This window comes from Buteo buteo, chromosome 5, assembly GCF_964188355.1.
Source record: "Buteo buteo chromosome 5, bButBut1.hap1.1, whole genome shotgun sequence".
Taxonomy (NCBI): domain Eukaryota; kingdom Metazoa; phylum Chordata; class Aves; order Accipitriformes; family Accipitridae; genus Buteo; species Buteo buteo.
In genome coordinates, this window is record NC_134175.1 from 42,063,511 (window position 1) to 42,082,537 (window position 19,027).

A 19,027-nucleotide genomic window follows, 5' to 3' on the forward strand; every position below is an offset into this window, starting at 1 on the left:
CCCTTAGCCCCTAGTCTTACAAAAATGCCAGTGCTTACTCAAGGCTATCCACACTGAGGGCAGCTGGTCTACGCACATGATTTCAGTTAAGCATCTGCAACCCGTACACTGTAAGTTCTTCCCATGCATCTGTACAAGTCTGTGGGTCAGCTAGGTAGTTTGTTTCTACCAGAACACAGAATAAATCTTAGTATCATCTTTGTTGTGATTGCAAGACAGTTTATTGATAAATAGTATATTTCTTTCTCAGTTAAGTATTAGATATTCTCATTCACATGTGAAGTACTTCTTACATGAATCCTGGCGTTCTGTGTGTTTTCAGAGCCCGAAGGTCTATCAAAGTCAACACATGGAAAAAGGAAAAGGCTGGCCTAAAAAGAGATACACTATACATAAAAAGAGAGGAAGACAGACTTGTGTGCATTGAAACACAGTTGTAATCCAAACTGTCCCAGAATAACACGAGGACACAAATGCAGTCATCCCCTCCCCAATAAATCTGAAAGTAGTCCCTCTAGAATTAATTGATCATAGGTACACAAAAAAACCCTTTAAGCAATCAAGAATTGTAGTTGGTGGAGTGTCATACATTTAATGTGTTCTGCTTCCAGCAGCAGTCTTTGCATGTGAGTAAATTCTCAAATACATGATTTTTTTTTCTCCCCTCCCTCAGCATTGGATAACTTTTGAATATAATGCAATAATTTGTATTAATTAGCATTTTTTGTTCAAATCAAACATCAATTCAAGAAGCCAAGTTCATTGCCTCTACCCGACCAGACTCGCAGAGGTACCAAGTATACCTGCTGCTTTTGCTAGGGGTGCTCAGGGCACTCTTTTGAAAGACAGACCCCAGACTCCTCCAGGTGGCAAAGAGAAGTCAGAGCCTACTTTCAACATCCAGTGACCCCAGAAGAATTATTAAAAAAAGCAGCTCAGTTAAGACTGAACAATCACAACTACCTTTACTCCTGTCACTTTACCGATTCAGAAATAGCGGACTGCCTTAACCCTTTCATGAAGCCTGACGAGCATAGCCTTGGACCAGAGAGTTTGGTGACAGAGAAGTCCAGCAGTGCTACGAGAAGGTAATTCAGACAATAAAATAATGCATTCTCAGCAAGAGAATCCAGCAAGTTGCCTTTCTCCCAAAAGGGACCTACAACCAAGAATTTCACTCTCTTGAGAAAGAGGAGCAGTGAAGTTTTTAACAGGCTCCTGAGCCTCATAAAAGTGCTCAGGAGTCTACACAAGAGTCACCCAGCTTTGAATGTTAGTGGATCATAACAAGAGTGTATGATTTTTCCTGGCTCGGAAACAACTGGGAGAAGATAAAAAGAAAAAAGCCCCCACAAAGAAGAACTCGCTTAAGTATTATGGTTAAAAATGCCATGAAAAACAGACGAAAGGGGATACACATCCTAACCAGCCTTTCTTCTGTGACTGCCGTGGATAAAGAATCATCTGGTCACGTAGTCACAAATGCATTCACATCCACTCCTGCTCCACAAAACCCAGGCTGATGTGACTGCCAGCGTGAAGTCACTGAAAACAACTTAACCCCCTCTTTCCGATTTATCTGGTCTTCATCTGCCTTCACTCCTGTTAGTTTGAAGGGGGAAAACAGGGCTTGCATGCACTGGTGGGGCAGAGCTGAACACAACAGATTTCCATGGCAACGAGATACAGCCCCAGTGAGGAAGGCCTGTTAATAACTGGGAGGCGATGTGCTCGGCAGAAACAGATTTTTCTATCAGACAGCCAGAGATAGCAGCTCGTGTTCATACGCAAACGTGCAAGGAATCTGATTCTTGGCCTTGTACAACCCCACTGAATTCAGCCAGAGCTACGCCAACGTAGACCACAGCGAGATAGAGACCGGCATTTGGTGTTAGTAGGAAAAATAAACAGGCAATATGGAGAAACACTCTGCCTTTGAAAACAAAGTAAGAGTACTCCTAAGATGTTCCTCATTAACTGAATATTTATTGTCAAACTGCAGGAAAACCCAGCGCTAGTATGAAAGGGAAAGCAACTGTGCAACACAGAAATTTGTGCGCACTGTACCATCACCTACTGCCTCTGCTTTTACCTTTGACAAGTGCACATTTATACAGAAGCTGAACCTCTTACAAATAACCCTGCTGCATTTGGAAAGGGATGGAGCTGTAATTATCCCAAATTCTCTACTGAGGGACTTAATCATGTGGCCTTTGTGACATTTAGGCTCCTTCCCATTAAAATACAGTTACAAACACTTTCCAACATAACGATATTCTATGCACTCGTTAGTATCCTCCAAACTCAACTTTGCTTGCAACAGACTGCTAAGTCTTCTGGCCATAATCATGACAAGCTTTGCCTACATATGTAAGAATACGGTCTCCAAATAATACACTGAATTCAATAGGACAAGTCTTGGTTTACAAAGTTAACAGCATGCACAAGGCTTTGCAGGACCAGAGCCCCAGTGAGGAAGAGCTGAGGCCATTAGCAAACTTTTCCAAATCAAGCAGAAAAACAGCAACTGTCTCACTCACAGTGTATGCTCTACTGGAAATGCACAAAAAGCCATTTATATCAAGCATAAGAAAAATATGCCATGTACAGTTTATAAAAATATCTTTAACAAACTAAGAACAAAGCCAGAAACTGTCCAAGCAGGCTTAACTGGGCAGGGGGGGAGAAAAGAGTAATTTCATGGGCTGTTTTGTAGAGCAGAGCAGCAACAGCCGCATCCTACCAAAGTTTTATTTAAGCCCTACAACTTTTCCTGACACTGCAATAGGTGGAACCCAAAACAACTCAAAAGTAAGACTCAAGGCAGGCACTGCAAGCGCAAGGCTGTATTTTGTATTATGTGATAGGGCTGTATAATGCTACCAAACACCTGATTTTAATAAACAATCCCTGGTTACATACAAGCATCAGGGCTGACTCTGTGACAGGCTCATCCTTGTTCAGAGTCCTGTTCATCAGAAGGATGATGATTACCACATAGCTACAACGTTTTAAGTTCATGGTTTCCCAATTGCCAAAGTGTCTGGTAAGCTTAAAGTACACGAGCCCCAAGGCTGCTTGCTTCACTTGAAAAGAAGAGTGGCGCCTTGTATTGCCGTTGTTTATACAGATATGGTAATTAAAAATTGCACTGTAATGCATTCAATAATAGTCTTATTGTTCCCGTGAACTGAACTGCTCCAGTTAAACATGATATCACAGCTAAATGATAATCTGCATTTATACTTTTTTTTTTTTTAACTTTTTTTTTCTAGCTGTATATGGACTCTGGGCTTCTTCACCATAGATATTTCCAGCACATCTCAAAGCAAAACATCTTCCTGCTAAACCAAACGCTTACTCCACATTCCCGTGGAGCATGGTCTCTGACGCCTCAGCAAGCACCGCGCTGACACTGAACCCAGAGTCGAGAGTGACACACAAGGATAACCTCTAGCCGATAAAAACGGCAAGACTCTCCACACATTTCTCAGTAACACAGCAGCATGCGCAGATACCATTCCACAGGTGTGCTTAGCGCAGAGCTGTTTACATTAAATACAACTGAAGGGCATTAGCAGGGCTGGCTGACAGCACTGGAGCAGCGGTCACGGGAAACCAGTAAGGCACACTTCTTAAACATTTAGAGCCTTAATGAAAAGCAGCAACGAGGAAACACCACAGCTATAAAAGAAGCAAGATTACAGGCTAGCCACCACATTGTACAACATCCCATCTTGTGGCAGGTAACCTAGGGGTTCGACAGAAAGCCATCAGCCTTCCAGCATCAGGCAGGCCTGTGGAAGTCAGACAACCCCACTTTCCCTGGCCTTCAACGCGGCGGGCAGGTGGGGGCTGCCAAGCACACCCCCAAACTGGCTCGGGGCTTACCTACCTGCTTCAGGAGGAACTTATCCTCCGCGTTGATCTTAAGGGAGACAGCCAGGTGGATGGCGGAGAGCACCACCCCGCTGATGACCGCGGCCCTCATCCGCACCGGCAGCAGCGTGTAGATGCTGTAGATAAAGAAGACGGTCCACCAGATGCCCTCCGAGGCACTCCTGGGCCACACCAGCAGAACCCCTACCACTTGCACTGCCAGGATCACCAGGATGACGGAGTAGCACGCCAACCACATGTGGTCCTGGTGGAATTCGTTGCGGTTGCACACCATGCACAGCACCACCATCAGCAGGATGGCCAGAGAGAGCACCACGACGTAGGATACCTCATAGTGGCCGTGCGCGGCGTGGAAGATCAGCATGACCACGCAAACCAGCACCAGCACGGCCATGAGCATGGTGAGGCTGCTCTGGTTGAGACGGAAGAAGTAGCGCTGATAAAGGCGCTCCAGTTTCTCCGACTGGAACTTCTTGGACCTGAAGATTTGCAGCAGGCTGCTGCAACAGCTGCCCATGGAGAAGGCCGCCTCGGAGTCCCCCTCGTCCCCGTCCTCCTCCTCCAGCTCCTCAATCTTGGCCTTAATGCGTTTCTCCTCCAGCCCCAGCTCCACGGACCGGGGCCGTACCTCCCCCTGCTCCCCCAGCTGCCGGGGGCTGGCATTGTTGGGGGCAGCGGGGGAATCACCACCAGGCGGGTGGCGGGACCGGTGACGTCGGCTGTCGTCACCGTGCTCCTGCCAGGCAGATTTGGACCTAAAGCTCATCATCCTGCAGCTGCTCTCCCCGCGGCTCCGGCTCGCCTGGGGCTCGTAGTCTTCCTCGCTCCTCCACCTGCTCGACATGCGGGAGGCCTTCTTGCCCGAGGACCTGTCGGGAGGCGGCGGGTAGGAGTAGCCATTGGCCCGGGCCTCCGCTTCGCCCCAGGCCGAGCGGTGCTGCTCGGTGCCTGCCCAGGGCGCGGGGCCGCCGAAGCCCGGGGGGCTGACGCTGTTGGACCGGGACATGCCCTGAGGGAAGGGGCAGCGGGGTGAGGGGGACGACCGCCGGCCAGGAGCAGGGGGCTCCTGCGCCACAGGGGACGAGCAGCTAGCTGGGAGCAAACCCCAAAAGACAGCAGGGGGAGGGGGGGAAAAAAGGAGAGAAAAAAAAAAAAAACCCACAACAAAAAAACAAACCCAAAAGCAAAAAAAGGGCAAAACCCGCAAACGCCCCCAAAGCCTCCGGGGCGGCCCCCAGAGCCGGGGTCTCCCCGGCGGGACCCTCAGGGCAGCGCGGCGGCGGGCGCCATCGCCGGCCCCGGTGCTTTGACACCCCCGAGCGAGCTCGGCACCGCCGGGGCCGGGACGGCCCCACCTCACGGCAGCTCGCCGTCAGCCGAGCCGCGGCAGCCGCAGGGGCTCCGGGCGCCGCGGGGGAGCCGCATCGCAGCGCGCCGCGCCGGCCCGGCACCCGCCGCTCGGGGCCGGGCGCAGGGCGGGCGGGCGGCGGCACCGGCCGCCCCGCGGGGAGGCGGGCGGCTTCGCCGCGGGCCGGTCGGCGGGGAAGGCACGGAGGCTCAGGCTCGTAGGGCCGCGGCAGCCGGCGGCGGGAGCATCCCCTGCCGGGGGGGCCCTGGGCGCGGCGGGGCTGCCCGGGGCGGGCCGGGCTGCGGCGGTGGAGGCGACCCTGCCTCGCCTCGCCTCCCAGCTGCGGCGGAGCCCCGGCGGCAAGACAGGGCCGGCGGCAGCCGCGCTGCTCATGCACACGGCGGCCGCCGCCGCTCCGGCTACCGCTGCCGCTACGCCGCGGCGCCTTCGAGAGGCGGGAGCGCCTCTTCCACGGGCACCGGGGAAGGGAAGAAACGAGCAAATCTGCAGGGAAAGGGGGAAAAAAAAAATTAAAAAAAGAGAAAAAGGAAGAAAAAAAGGGGGGGTTCGGCGCTCCCTTCCCCCGCGCTGTCAGAGGAGCGGAGCGGCGTCGGCGCGGGGCTACGGGCGGCAGCCGCCCCGCGCGCGCCTCTCCCGGGGACGGCGGCGGCGGCCTGTCCCGGCCTCGCGCCTCTTTGTACTCCCCATTCAACCGGGCGCCGGCCGCGCCGGCCCCCGCCACCGCCCCCCGCCGGCCCCCATTGGCGAGCCCCCCGCCGCCGCCCGCCGCCATTGGTCGCCGCCGCCAGCCGGCCCGCCAATGCGCGCGGCCGAGGGGCGGGCCGCCGCGGGGCGGCCGTTAACTCCTTCGGCGCTCCGCGCGCCGCGCCCGGCCGAGGGCGCTCCCTGAGGCGCCAGCCCGGCGGCCTCGCTGAGGTGGTGCCCAAGGGATCGGCCCTACCGGCCGTCCCACCCGCCGGAGAGCGGCTGGGTTTTGCCAGCGCCCGCCGTAATGGGAGGGAAAGGGGGTTATCTCTGTGTTCTGCCTCATCGTCGAGGCTGCGGGCTCTTGAGGGGCAGCTTTCCCTGGAGGAAGGGGGAGGAAAGGGAAACCGCCTCCTCCTCAAGAGGTCAGAAACGTCAAGATCAAGCAACAGCGGCCAAAACGCTGGTGAACGGAGGAAGGCAAAGCCCCAAAGAAACCTCCCCCGACCTCGGTACCTATTACCAGACCTACTACTAACACAGCAAATAAGGCTAAAATACAAATACAGGTTATTGTTGGGGGTTTTTTTCAGCCACCTGAACTGCAGCCCACAGACAGTGTTGTGACATGGTCTTCGTGGAGCGTATATTCCCTACCATGGTTGTGGGGTACAGGGAGGATACCACAGCAGTTCCCAACAAGTTTCAAACACCAAACTCTTCTACAACATTCTTTCAGATGATCCACTCTTTCTGCAGATGTGAGTTAGCCTATTAATGATTTACAGTGTTATGTACTAAGACGAATACTATCGCTTGGTGTCCTGTATCATGTTTTATTAAGAACAAACTGTCAAATCAGGTAACTGCTTAGCTTAAGTAGCAGAAAATAGTACTTGACCAGATGTTCGTCCAAACAGTGAAGATCCCCACGCACAAGTAGCCCTTAGGAGTAGTAGTGCTGAAGCTGTGATTATCAAGGCACAGAGATAAAGCAAGGGTTGTAGAGAGCTGGCAGTGGCAGATACAGTTGGCAAAACCAGATAATCTTCCAAACACAAGCTCTTCGTCACACGTCCTTTACGCTTGCAAGTAACTCCACAAACTACAGGAATTTAGGTCTTTCTGTATTTCAGTGAAGGTTTGTAAAACCATATGCTGAATTTTCAGCAGCTGCTTCCACACAGCATCTTTTACTTACCAGGAATACACAGTTCAACATTTTCACTAAAAAAAAAATGCATGCAACTATTACAGTGGTGCTCACTCATGTGACATTTTCCTGCCAGATGCTACATACCACAGCTGGTCAAGATTGCATTCACAGTTGCCCTTCCACAAGGAGACATTTTTATACATAAATACTATCTTTCAGATGGAATTTATCTTTTCTTGGGATATTATATGACGCTGTCCACGCTGTATCCATACACTAAAGTAGAACAAAACTCAAGAATTCTATGGTTGGTTACTCTGGCTGCACAGTGCCAGAACTGTAGGGATAAAGACAGTGAAACAATTCTTCAGTGAATCGTAAATTAGGACAGGTCTTTTTGTTTTGTACACGGTCCCTTTTTGGAGTACTTCTCTCAAAGCCAGCAGAAAAAGATCTCACTTTTTCACAAAAATGTGCAATTGTAAAACCAAGTAAAGGGAGTAAGATGACACTCAACAACTTAATGTTTAAAATCAGTTCAGCTTGACAGAAAATGACTAAGTAGCTATGTGTAAGAACCAGGCACGTTCCAGATCCAACATCAACATCCTACTACATTTAGTTCTGGATATCAACAAAGCATTGCTCAGGTAGTGGGCCAAATAATTTTAAGGTTCTTATGTTTCACTACTGGGACTAAGTCAAGTCTTATTTAGCTTTTGCATGATTATAGCCTCTGGAAGTCTGAATCCAAGGCAGGATTCCACTGTACAGTAAGCTATAGCCCCTTCTCCAGAAAGTTTACATATACAGGTACCAGAAACCAGTAGTTTCAATTCTAGACTATCATTCATGTTTCTTTTCACTATGTCATTTTTTTTAACATATGAATAGTTTTGCTTTTTTCTAATGTTACAATAATTGATGCTAAAGCTGAAGACATCAAAGTTTGGTCTTGGTTTGGTTTTGTTGTTTTGTTTTGTTGGTTTTGGTTTTTTTTGGGGGGGGGGGGTGGGGGGGTGGTTTGTTCCTTAGCCAGAGGCGAAAAGAGCTTTGTCCTTGCCAGAGTGGAAAACAAGTCTTCAACCACAAGTTTGTAACATTAAAAACAGGTAGGTAAATATGAGATGGCAAGTTTAAAGAAAGGTAAAGGAGCAGTTAGAACAGATTCTGCAAGAAATCTGTAACTTGTGAAAACAATAAGGATGCTGTATTAGAAGCAAACAGTTGTGCCAAATAATCGGGCACTTCACACAAAGAGGACATATAGGGCTATGACAAAGAAGATGCAAGATTCCACATGGATACAAAAATCTTAAAACTAATGCCTACTTTCAGGTGATCATGTTACTGGATCTCCTATCTTGGAACTACAGTAGAAATAAGGTAACTAGTAGGATATTGTAATATTCAGGGTACAGATTACAATATGGACAGTCTACCTACAGGTTTTATTCTAACATGCAGTTTCTTCAAGCCCTGGCTCTTGTTTCTAAGTCAGGAACCTGATTATAAATGGCAGATAAGGAACTATTGTTTGTCTCACCCGAAAGAGTAATGTGAGAAAGCAAAACCACAGCATATCCTGGGTGGCTATGAAGTCATTTAAAAATGTCTAACGTTTATTCTAAGAACATTCAGGCAATTACCCTTTGTTTTTAATTATACATAGATAGCAGTACCTTTACCTTTCATAACTTAGTCCAGTCAGTTTCTGAAGAATGATTGTAAAAGTGAGGAGCTTCTATATCTCAGTCCCAACACAGCTATTTACAAACTATGACCTTAGTCAATACAAGTATTCTTTGTATTCTAATCTGTAAAATGAAGAGTATTTACTCACTCTGTTCATAGAGATCAACAAACACAAATATCACAGGACTATGTAGTACCAAAACAGAGAAACTTACTATTCCTTATCCAGAAAGGCTAATGTTCCACCTTCCACTCTAGCCTAGCCTTCCCAAATTCTATTCACCCAATCATAAAAGCTATTCCTTTTTTTGGTGGGGAAAATTCCATTAGGTACCTTCAATCATAATTTAACCAAATTCTGGATTAAAATTGAACCCTGCCTCTTTGGGTTTCTCTCTTTTTTAAAAAGTATTTATCCGGTTAAAATAATACCTACATGGAAGTACACACATGGAAGATTTAGAGAATGCCAGCACAAAATTACTAGAATATCAACTCCACAAGATCATTCAGGAAGCCATGAGAGACACAAGTATAGGCAGAGAGCTAAGTGAAGCACAGATCTGAAGTTCTTCAACACACAAACAGTTGACGCAAATTCTGATTTCAGATGTAGCCTCATAAATCATATCAAAACATTTTTTCTTTATTATTATTACAACAGGTGCAGTAGACAAACATTAGCATTCTTTCTTTGCGTTATTTACTTAAAACAGGGAGCAACATCTAGTGACCTCAGAACACATCACACATTTCAATTTTCATAGCCTTCATGCACTACAATATGCATGCAAGCATTAAATCCAGAACTCCAAAATATCCATGCTCCCTAAATTAGTGAAGTTTTTATAAAACAGGTTCTTGGTCCTTTCACCGACCGTCTTTGCATAGTCCAAAACAGCCCTCTGAAATCCAGAGCTAATAAAAGAATCCATCTTGGAGGCATGAGATACTGAAACTGAACAAGCTGCTATTATATATTCTCTTGCTCCCCCCCCCATCTGATGATTCACAAGGAATAGAATCAAAGTCAGTAGAAAACTGTGAAAACACAAAACCACAGCCATTTAAAAAAAAATAAACAAAAAGCCCAACCCAAAACAACCTGACTCATCACTAACTTTTACATTTTTTAGAGGTACATAGAAGCCTAGCAAGACATGGTGCTTACTGTATCAGGTTTATCAGCTTTTTCACAGCAGCATCCACAACATTTCACCTGTTTAGGACAAGCTAGAGCTGGGATGCAGTCTGCAACCCATACATATGCAATACAGGAGGACTGCATCATGAAATTGACCATACCACAAATAATTCATGTGGTCATTCACAGGGATTTCACATAATCCTGACATTAAGAAAAAAGTAGCCAAGGATTCCACTTCTCTACAAAGATTGTGAACACAGCAGCTCATTTGTTAACTGTAGCCCATATATACCTACTCAGTAGTCAGCCTTGCTAGCTCACCTACGGATAACATCAAAGCAGTTAGCCTGACTAAAGTATTTGTCCCAAGTGGACTCCTGTAGCCTGTATGAAGCTCAGAGCAGATCAATTATGCTTTTGGCACATAAGCTATTCAGTTTTAAGCTAGTTTATCAAATAACTTTACATAAGCTGTAGTGAGGCTGTCTTAAGTTCCACTTACAAAATTGCTATACTTGTCTGCAATACAAGCATAAATAGTTAAGTGGCACCAATAGTTAAGGTCATACATGCCTAAAATGGAAGTGTGTGATAGGCCTTGTTACTATAGCACTAAGCACACCAGCAACCCATCAACTTCTACTACCAGGAAGCCTAGCTTCAGTACACATGAAAAAAGGGCCCAGAGTCAGGTGGGTTTGCCCATCAAATTCACACTGAAAAAAACAGACCAATACTGTCCTAATTACATAAGGAACCACAAGAGGGTGCGTGGAAAAGTATCACTCTGTGCACAAGACTAACAAAACCTAGTCTCAAATGTTTTCATCTTACTTTGTGTTCATCACCCTCCTTATTTACTCTGACATGAGATTAGCACATGCTGTAGTCTGGAGCTAAGCACAGACACAAGTTGTAGGAATTTCTTTAAGACTACTACCCTTCTTTCAAACCTGGCTGTACTTTTTAGTGACTGAAGTCCCTGTCAGGACTGGGTAAATATGCCAGAAAAAAAAAAATTAAATTATAGCCTACCTTGTTTTCATGAGAAAGCCAGGCTTGAATAAAAATATACAAAACCAGGCAATGTTTTTTATTGAAAAATTATTCTGAATTACATGACTTCAATGGGCAGATAACAATACATCATACAGTACATTTATTCTTAAGAATTCATATAACAGGACTCCAATGATAGTTTGTTATGCAAACAAGTATCAGTTTAAAACATGTAGCGAGAATAACTAAATCATATGATTTTTAACACCAGTGGTATGTAGTAGTTTTACATGTTTCCACCAGCAATTTATTTCTTCAAAATCTGGCAAGCTATGGCCTGATCTGCAGTCATGTATCACCAGGATCCTGGAGCACATCTGCCCCATGTTTGTATGCACTGGTATGCTAAAGCAGGTTTCCACATATCCTTTGATTTGACAATACTTTTTGAAGAATAATTCAACACCTTCAGATTGCAGAGCTTACTTCTGGTACAGCTTTTACAATATCAACTGTTAATTTCGAGTCTCACCAAGAAAACTAAGCAGCAGTGTCTTACTTTCAATTTCACATCCATTTCCTTGCCGATGCAAGAAAGCTTCTTCCACTGTTCCAGTCTGCTAACTTCAGAACAGTTAAAGTGCTTTGTTTACTTAAATTGCATCAAAAACATTTAACTCAAACCAGCAACTTCCCAGAAGTAGTTTATACACAGGAATAGATGACTAAAACAGAGCACCTAAGCCACTGCATCCAGTTCCCCATATCATGTAATAAACACCTGGTGGAGAATTAAAGGGACTTCATCATGTCATCAGCACACCAGACAAAACATTGCAGCATTTCCATTAAACACTGTTATTCTGCCTTAAAAAAACAACAACAAATAAACAGACAAACAAAAAAACACACCACACCACACCACCCCCCCAAAAAAAACCCAAAACCCAAACCACCAACAAAACCAGCAACTACTGGATACCAAAGGAAAAAAGGAAGTTTTGTCAACATCCAAATATTCTTTGGGAAGCAAAATGGTAGCTCTGTATCCTCTAGTACCTCTCCTCTTCTTCCATCTCATCTTTTTATTGACTGTTACTTAGTAGATATGACCAGCACTCAGCATCTTTTTCTTATCCAGTAAATGAAGTGGTTGTATTTTACCTGAAGAAACCTTTAACTAAAAAGCAAACTGATTTCATAAAAGCAACCTAGTGTTAGGCTAAGTGGAAGGTCCTCCACTTCCTATATCCTCTCCACAGCTAAATATTTTTGTAGGCATGCTAGATGCAGAAGAAACAAAGGGCTGACCTTTAAATTGATATCAACTTAAAACTAATTTTAAAGATACCTGAAATGTCTATATACATATATATTCTTCAGATTATCACACTGTTTTTAGAGTGAGACTAACCCACTATAGTGCCTAAGAGGCTGCATGTAGATTACACAGCAAATATGATTCTGCAAGATCAAGTGTTCAAACTAGAACATGTCAGTATTAAAGTTTTTAATGTATGCTTGTTGTAAGTGATAACAGATGGTTTGCAGAAGATTGTGCAGACTGTCTGAAGCAGGAGTCAAAAAGAGAGGAGAAAATGCAATTCAGTGTTCACAATTCAGCTGAATAAGCCTCTGCAAAAACTTCCACTAATGAATTTCCCAATAACAACCACCTCATGTAGTATCAGGTAATGTAAAATTTCTATGTACAAACTATACGGAATTAATCTACAGAGAGGCAGCTTGTTGTGACAGAGTTTGTGCAAGTATAACTAGACATGGAAGTGTTTCTAACATTATGAATTATGCTTTTATAGTGGAAAATTGAAGTAATATGCATCTACTTAAAACACTAGAAAAATTAAGATACAATATTGACAGTAGCATCTCTTTCCCTAATATTAGCACATTATCAATGTCAGCACATCAAAGAGAAAAAAAACCACACCTCTGACAATACTAATGCCCAGCTAATTTGTGAAGACAGAAGGGGCTTTGGGATCTTTCACATCTGTAAAGGAAAGTATTATTCTGAAAATTAGTGACCAACAGTATTAAAAGAGTTTTATATTTTCCATTCATATTTTTAATTCCAACTGCTTCAAGGTAGCCTTCAAAAACCACCACAGAAGCTTTATTAATTCTCTCACTACAACACTAGAAGTCTTTTGACAAGTGTAGAAGAATATTTGTTTAGGAGATGGGAAGCAGAATTTAAAAGCCACTTGGTATTGAATGGAAGTTCCAGGCGGTTGCGTGGCTTGTCAATCACTCCCAACTCTAGAAATGCTCAGTCCATACCAAATAAAACTGAATCACACAGAAATTCACACCTTTTTATTTTATACTCAGCACACCAGCACAGATCCTTCCTCAAGTCTTATGTCAAGAACTGCCAACACTTTATTTAAGATGAGCCTTAAATACTACTGTGAAATTAATTTGCTTACAAACACAGAATCCTTATGCTTTTTAGACTTTTTAATGCTATCCCTAGGTAACTAAAATTGTTTCCACACATACTGTTTTCAAACTGCGAAGAGGAAACACAAATAACCAGTAGTAGTTATTTTAAGGCACAAATGGAGCTCAGCACCACTCTTCACGGCGTAACATTTCAAAGAGAAGTTCTTAATTACACACTAGTGCTAAGTCACATCTATCGTGTGTAGGACATGTGCTGAGGCTGGGCATGACAACATTATTTCATCCTGTCTGCCGTTAAACAAAAAAACACTGTAGCTGTGCAATCTTATGACAAGCATATGCCTAGAATAACAGCACTCACACTGCAACTACTACTCAGTTCCTATTAGAGGATTATAACTTGTTATTTATGAGCATTAATGGCATCTAGACACAGTATTTAAATCTCTCTCAGGAAGTGTTAAAAATGCTAAGAACACTGCCATGGTAGCAGACATTTTATATTTAGTAAATGAACTCTGAAGTATTCTGTTGCATTAGTTAAGCATTCCACTACATTTATAATACTCAAATAACTTTGTTTTTGTAGAAAAACATCACCATCTAGTGTACAGATAACAGAACAAAGAGCTTGCATTCTATTGAGGATCCTTCAGGAAGTTGTAAGTTTGAATGTTAACATAGTCAGTTAATAAGTTCTTATAAATACCTCTTTCAGAAGTGAAAAGCAGAGCATTCATAAAAGTATCACGTTGCTTCATTCTTTTGTTTAAGCTCAAAAGTTATATATGCCAAAAAGATCTTGTAAATTGCGAGGTACGCATTATATACAAATGAATAAAAATACAGCCCTAATTCACACTTATAAAGTATTTGCTTTTGTTCCTTAAGTAGTAACAATACAACGTATTTTGTTCAGAATTATTTTATTTGGATTATAGCAATTAGTATCACTGATCAGTAGGCCAAATCCAGGCAGAGAGCACAGAATCAATTTCACAAGGCAACAACACGTACTAGTATTTTAGCATACAAACCATTTCACTGTATATTATCGAGTAGAAATATCTTCCAACCATGCATAAAAACTCTATGCTTAATCTTTCAGAGCTCCAGGTAATACCAGATTTCTAAATATACAAAAAATACATTTAACTTATAATAATCTTAGTGAATCAGACTTATAAAATTACAATTTTATTCTTCGCAACATAGAAAAAATACAAAAATGACTGTATATAGTTTTCAACCAAATTTCACTGACATAAATATACATCAAAAAGTATGATTTGATGTATACTCATGAAAATTTTAAGCTGAAAGATAGGTTTTAAAATGACACTGCAGATTGGTCCACACAAATGCCAACCTTTCTACTGATAAATAACAAAAAAACCCCAAACCCTTTGATAGAAACATCACATTGTGAAAAATTACAATTTGCCTGCACCATAACCTGCACCTTACTGCAATTTACAATATGAACATTTCTACAATTCCAGTTGTAAACTATACACTGGTAAGAACCTTGGTCTTTTAGAAGGTAACGAGTAACTTGGACAAAGCCAGCATGGTAGAACATAAAGTATTGTCGACGGAACCAGTGCACACAACACAAAGACTACCAAAGCAGAAAACATGTCTGCTGCAGAAGTTTGGTGATACTGATAGAAAACATACAAACCAAGTAAATAGACTGTGGGAAAAAAACCCTTCTAGATCTAGCGACAAAGAGTACTAATCAAAGCTTCTATTATAAAGGTCACATAAACCACATTACAATTTCAGTGACTGACAATGGGAAATTTGTTCCTTATTTTATGAGGAGGAAAAAACCCACACATGTGACCAAAGTCAGTATTAGGGAAAAACCCAAACAGTATTAGGGCACTGCACTCCAGTTCTTACTCAAGATCACTTTCCAGTGATTTCCATGGAAGCTAACCTTGAAAGAGCACTGCAGGCTGAAGTGCTGTAATTCTTGTACATACTAACTGCATGTTCATACTTCAGAATATAATTTTTAAATCAACTTTGCTGATATGACTTCTTACTAACAAAGCAATTTTCTTCTTTTAAAAGGAAGAGTAACTCCATTTTCTTTTAAAAGGCTGTAGTTTATTTGTGTGGTAAATTAGTATTTTCAATTAAAGTAAATATTCCATACTAAAGCTTATTCAGTAAAGATGTTTGTTGTACAAGCTTTCTCCCTACTGGCATCTCTCTGCTTTTCCATAGTGCCAATGCTATCTAATACAGATCTGTACATCTTTCCCATCAACAGAGCTATGAGTTTGTTTCATACAGGAATATTACACAGCCATTTTTCTTCTCCAAATTGGACCAACAGATGTGTAAACAAATCTTTTATCTGGGCACAGAAATCAAATCAAGAAAAGTTCAGGAGCTGAGCATCAACAATATCCAGTAACCTGAGTACATCAGGAAATCAGATCCTTTAGATGACATCCTTTAGAAACACTGACACTAACTCCTTTGATAGCAAGTATATGCAAAAGGAGATGTTTCATTCAGAGGTGGAAGTCTACACTTTCAAACAACGAGTTCAGTATAATGAAACATTTCTCAGATCACTACAACAAAGCACCACATACTCTAATGGAGAAATAAATTAAAATTGTTGCATCTTTGAACGCAAAACCACTCTGAGGTTGTATAAGGCCATAGCGTTTTTAATTACAGCCAATAACTGTCTCCAAAAGGTTTAAAATAGAAGCAAAGATCATTATTATCTCCTACCCTCTCCCTGCTTAAATAGTCCTGCTTGTGTTGAACAGGAAAGGTGTTACATGTATTACTGAGCACTAGGAAAATTCAGTCAGACTTTTTGATGGAGCCAAAGAAAATTACTGAAAAATCCCAAGGTTTTTTTGTTGGTTTTGTTTGTTTGTTTTTTAAATACAGCTCTGAGAAACATAAACCAAAATAATTGTAAATCCAGCTCTCCCTAAGTGCTAGAACAGAGAGCCCATGCCCTTAGCACTTACTGGCTATGTTTAGGGAGAGCTGCAATGTGTCAAGCTCAAGTAACTGGGACACAGATATGGGCCATATCCAGGGGGAGGTGCTGGCAGGCACAGCACAAGACTAGTATTGCAGGGACCATGGTAGTGGTCACATCTCATTTATGCACTAAATCATGTTTCAAGAGGGAAGCCTGAGAAGCCCTTGTGTTGTTGTCTAGTGGCTCTGACTGGGTGAAGATAGGACTATTCGACTAGCAACCCCTAACAGAGCAAAGGCCATAACGTACACTGCCTTTGCTTGGGTATTTGTTCATTTCCCTGCTCCCTTTGTCCCTTCCATTCCCCATCCTCTGCCCCCAATCAACAGTTTGTTCAGAACTTGGGGCACTGCTCACACAGCATTAGTGCTCTCTGCCTTGACACAAGGTTTTCTCAGTTCTTTCATTTTCTGTTCTACCGTCCCGAGGGAAGGCTTAGCCTGAAAACCCAGAGAAAGCGTCTAGGAAAATTTAACTTTCTATCGTCTTCTGCTCTTTCAAAAGAGCAGATGAGGGAGGGCTTGTCCAATCTGCAAAAGCAGCATGTAACACATGAGATAATCTGCTTTCAAAGAAGGAGCTTAGGACTTTGCAACACTTCAGAACCTGAGTGCCTGGAACTGCCTGCTTGGATGTGCCAGAGTGACACACATTAGTCACTTGAGAAAAGTTGGGTTGAGGAACAAGGCCCTCAAATGATTCCACAGTAGACCAAATAGTCCTCAACACTGAAAGATGAGTACCACTGAGATGGTGGACAGTGACTAGAGATGATAGTTTAAAGTAAAAAAGGGAGAACTGCACCTGTTTCTGGGTGACCTGCCTCCTTACATTGTTTAGATTCATTATTGATATCACTAGAAATATTACAGTTAGTATTATTTTTTTATGTTTAAAAAAGTATCCAGGATGCAGTACTTAGAGGAGTTTTAATGTTTCAGATAAGCATTACAGCCTCTGAATTAACATTAGCATTTGAGTCATCAGCTTAAACAACATCTTCAGAGAACAGACTCTGGTCAGACACCTTACTGCTTAAATTCCTAAAGAACCACATTCCCATAATTTCCCATAGTTGGTTTCCTGTTCTGTTCCTATCACCTTTTAAATACACAACCTACCTTTCTCAATTCAAACACTTTGCCTGGATTACATTCTCCGCTGGAGTCTCTGACAAAATCCTAAAGTATTCCAGAGCATATTGTTTGCTTTCACAGCAATACATAGTTTCTGGCATGCAGTCAAGCACTTAAAAAAAAGACGTATCAGTAATATAACCCCAATTCAAGCATTTAGTGGGTACAACTTCATCACTCATACTGCAACCTTCAGGCATTTAGTAATAAATGAAAACCATTTAGCACATCATTTAAGAAAAAGGAAAAGGCTAACTGCCAAGCCATATAAAGTTTAAAAGTTTTCTGAAGCACTGCAAGCTGAAAATTATTTCAGTGTTTTACATTGTGGAATTTCCATGAAATCAGATTTATTGGTTATTCTTGCTAAGTTATTGGTCTTTTACCTCTGACTTATTTTATCTTGGTATATTCTTTATAAATGTGCTGGGTATTGAAAATCTGCAGCATTTTGATGTTTGAAAAGTTCTGAAAAAGAGTTGGAATTACTCCGACTTCTTGTGTTCTTCAGTGTGGGAAAGTACCTTTCGCCTCTGATGTAGCATATGAAAATACAGCTGAGGAAAGACTGAAGAGAAAACAGACTTAAGTAAAGAAAATATAAAGTGAGGCTTACACATCAATGTAAGATACACAGTCACATGCTCAAGGTCACCAGTTCTCTATTAAAAGAAAACATGCTTATTCGCTTTCTGCTCAAGTCATCTATTGCCTTTTATTCTTTCAAGAGAATAAGTGATATTGTCCTTAGGCTTCAGGTACTATTTTTTTTCCTAGAGCAATTACATTTGTAATTAAATGCAAAATGCTTTATTTAACTCTGCATGTACAAGCAGGATGACAAGTTTCCTAAACTGCACACATGATAGAAAGAAAATACACTGCATGAAGGAAAAAGTCCTTCCGAAAGAATGCCATTTCCAGATTTGTTTCATTTCTTGTAATTCTAGTGTCACTTTTTCAGGATCTAAAGAACTTTATACAAACCGCTGCCTCTTTCATCTCTTCTCTCTATCCTCCACGCAAAGCTTTTTCTCCTCCTATTTCTAAGACATTACACAGAATGTTTGCAGAACAACAAAGCAGGGGATGGAAAACATAAATAAACAGCAAAAGCTAAAATTGCCCTGAGACACTGAACCTTTGTGAACCATATGAAAATTAAACTAGGTCAGCATCAGCCTAAATTATATGTTACACATGCAAACTGTTCATCATAAACATAGGCCAAAGCCTATTTAATTTGTGTACTAAATTTTTTTTTGCAGGTCAACATTTTTTCTTTTGGCTTTCTTTACCCTGTATTTCACTCCTGTTTCCTCCCTATCCTGATTCACTCCACCAGTGTTAAGGAGTGAATACAGCTGTCCAGAGACATAACAGAATACAGACCCACATGGTTTCTCCATTAGAAGTTTACGTAATGGGGATTCATTACATGCAAAGAATTTAATGACATCTTTTCTAGCAAGATGTCAATTTTGAC

General features: G+C 42.5%; 2 protein-coding genes across 5 annotated transcripts in view; both read right to left on the reverse strand.

Annotated features, from left to right (window-relative positions):
- Positions 1-5,045, reverse strand: part of ADCY5 (adenylate cyclase 5) — a 219,954-nt gene extending 214,909 nt beyond the window's left edge. The window contains exon 1 of the mRNA XM_075028797.1: positions 3,896-5,045. Within this exon, the coding sequence (XP_074884898.1) occupies positions 3,896-4,906 (1,011 nt within the window). The 5' untranslated portion in view covers positions 4,907-5,045. The remainder of the gene's footprint in view (positions 1-3,895) is intronic.
- A 3,076-nt stretch (positions 5,046-8,121) lies between these two features.
- Positions 8,122-19,027, reverse strand: part of HACD2 (3-hydroxyacyl-CoA dehydratase 2) — a 30,680-nt gene continuing 19,774 nt past the window's right edge. For all 4 annotated transcript variants that reach the window (XM_075028804.1, XM_075028803.1, XM_075028806.1 and 1 more), the window contains one exon: positions 8,122-18,109. In XM_075028804.1, coding sequence (XP_074884905.1) covers positions 18,027-18,109 — 83 coding nt within the window. In that variant the 3' untranslated portion in view covers positions 8,122-18,026. The remainder of the gene's footprint in view (positions 18,110-19,027) is intronic.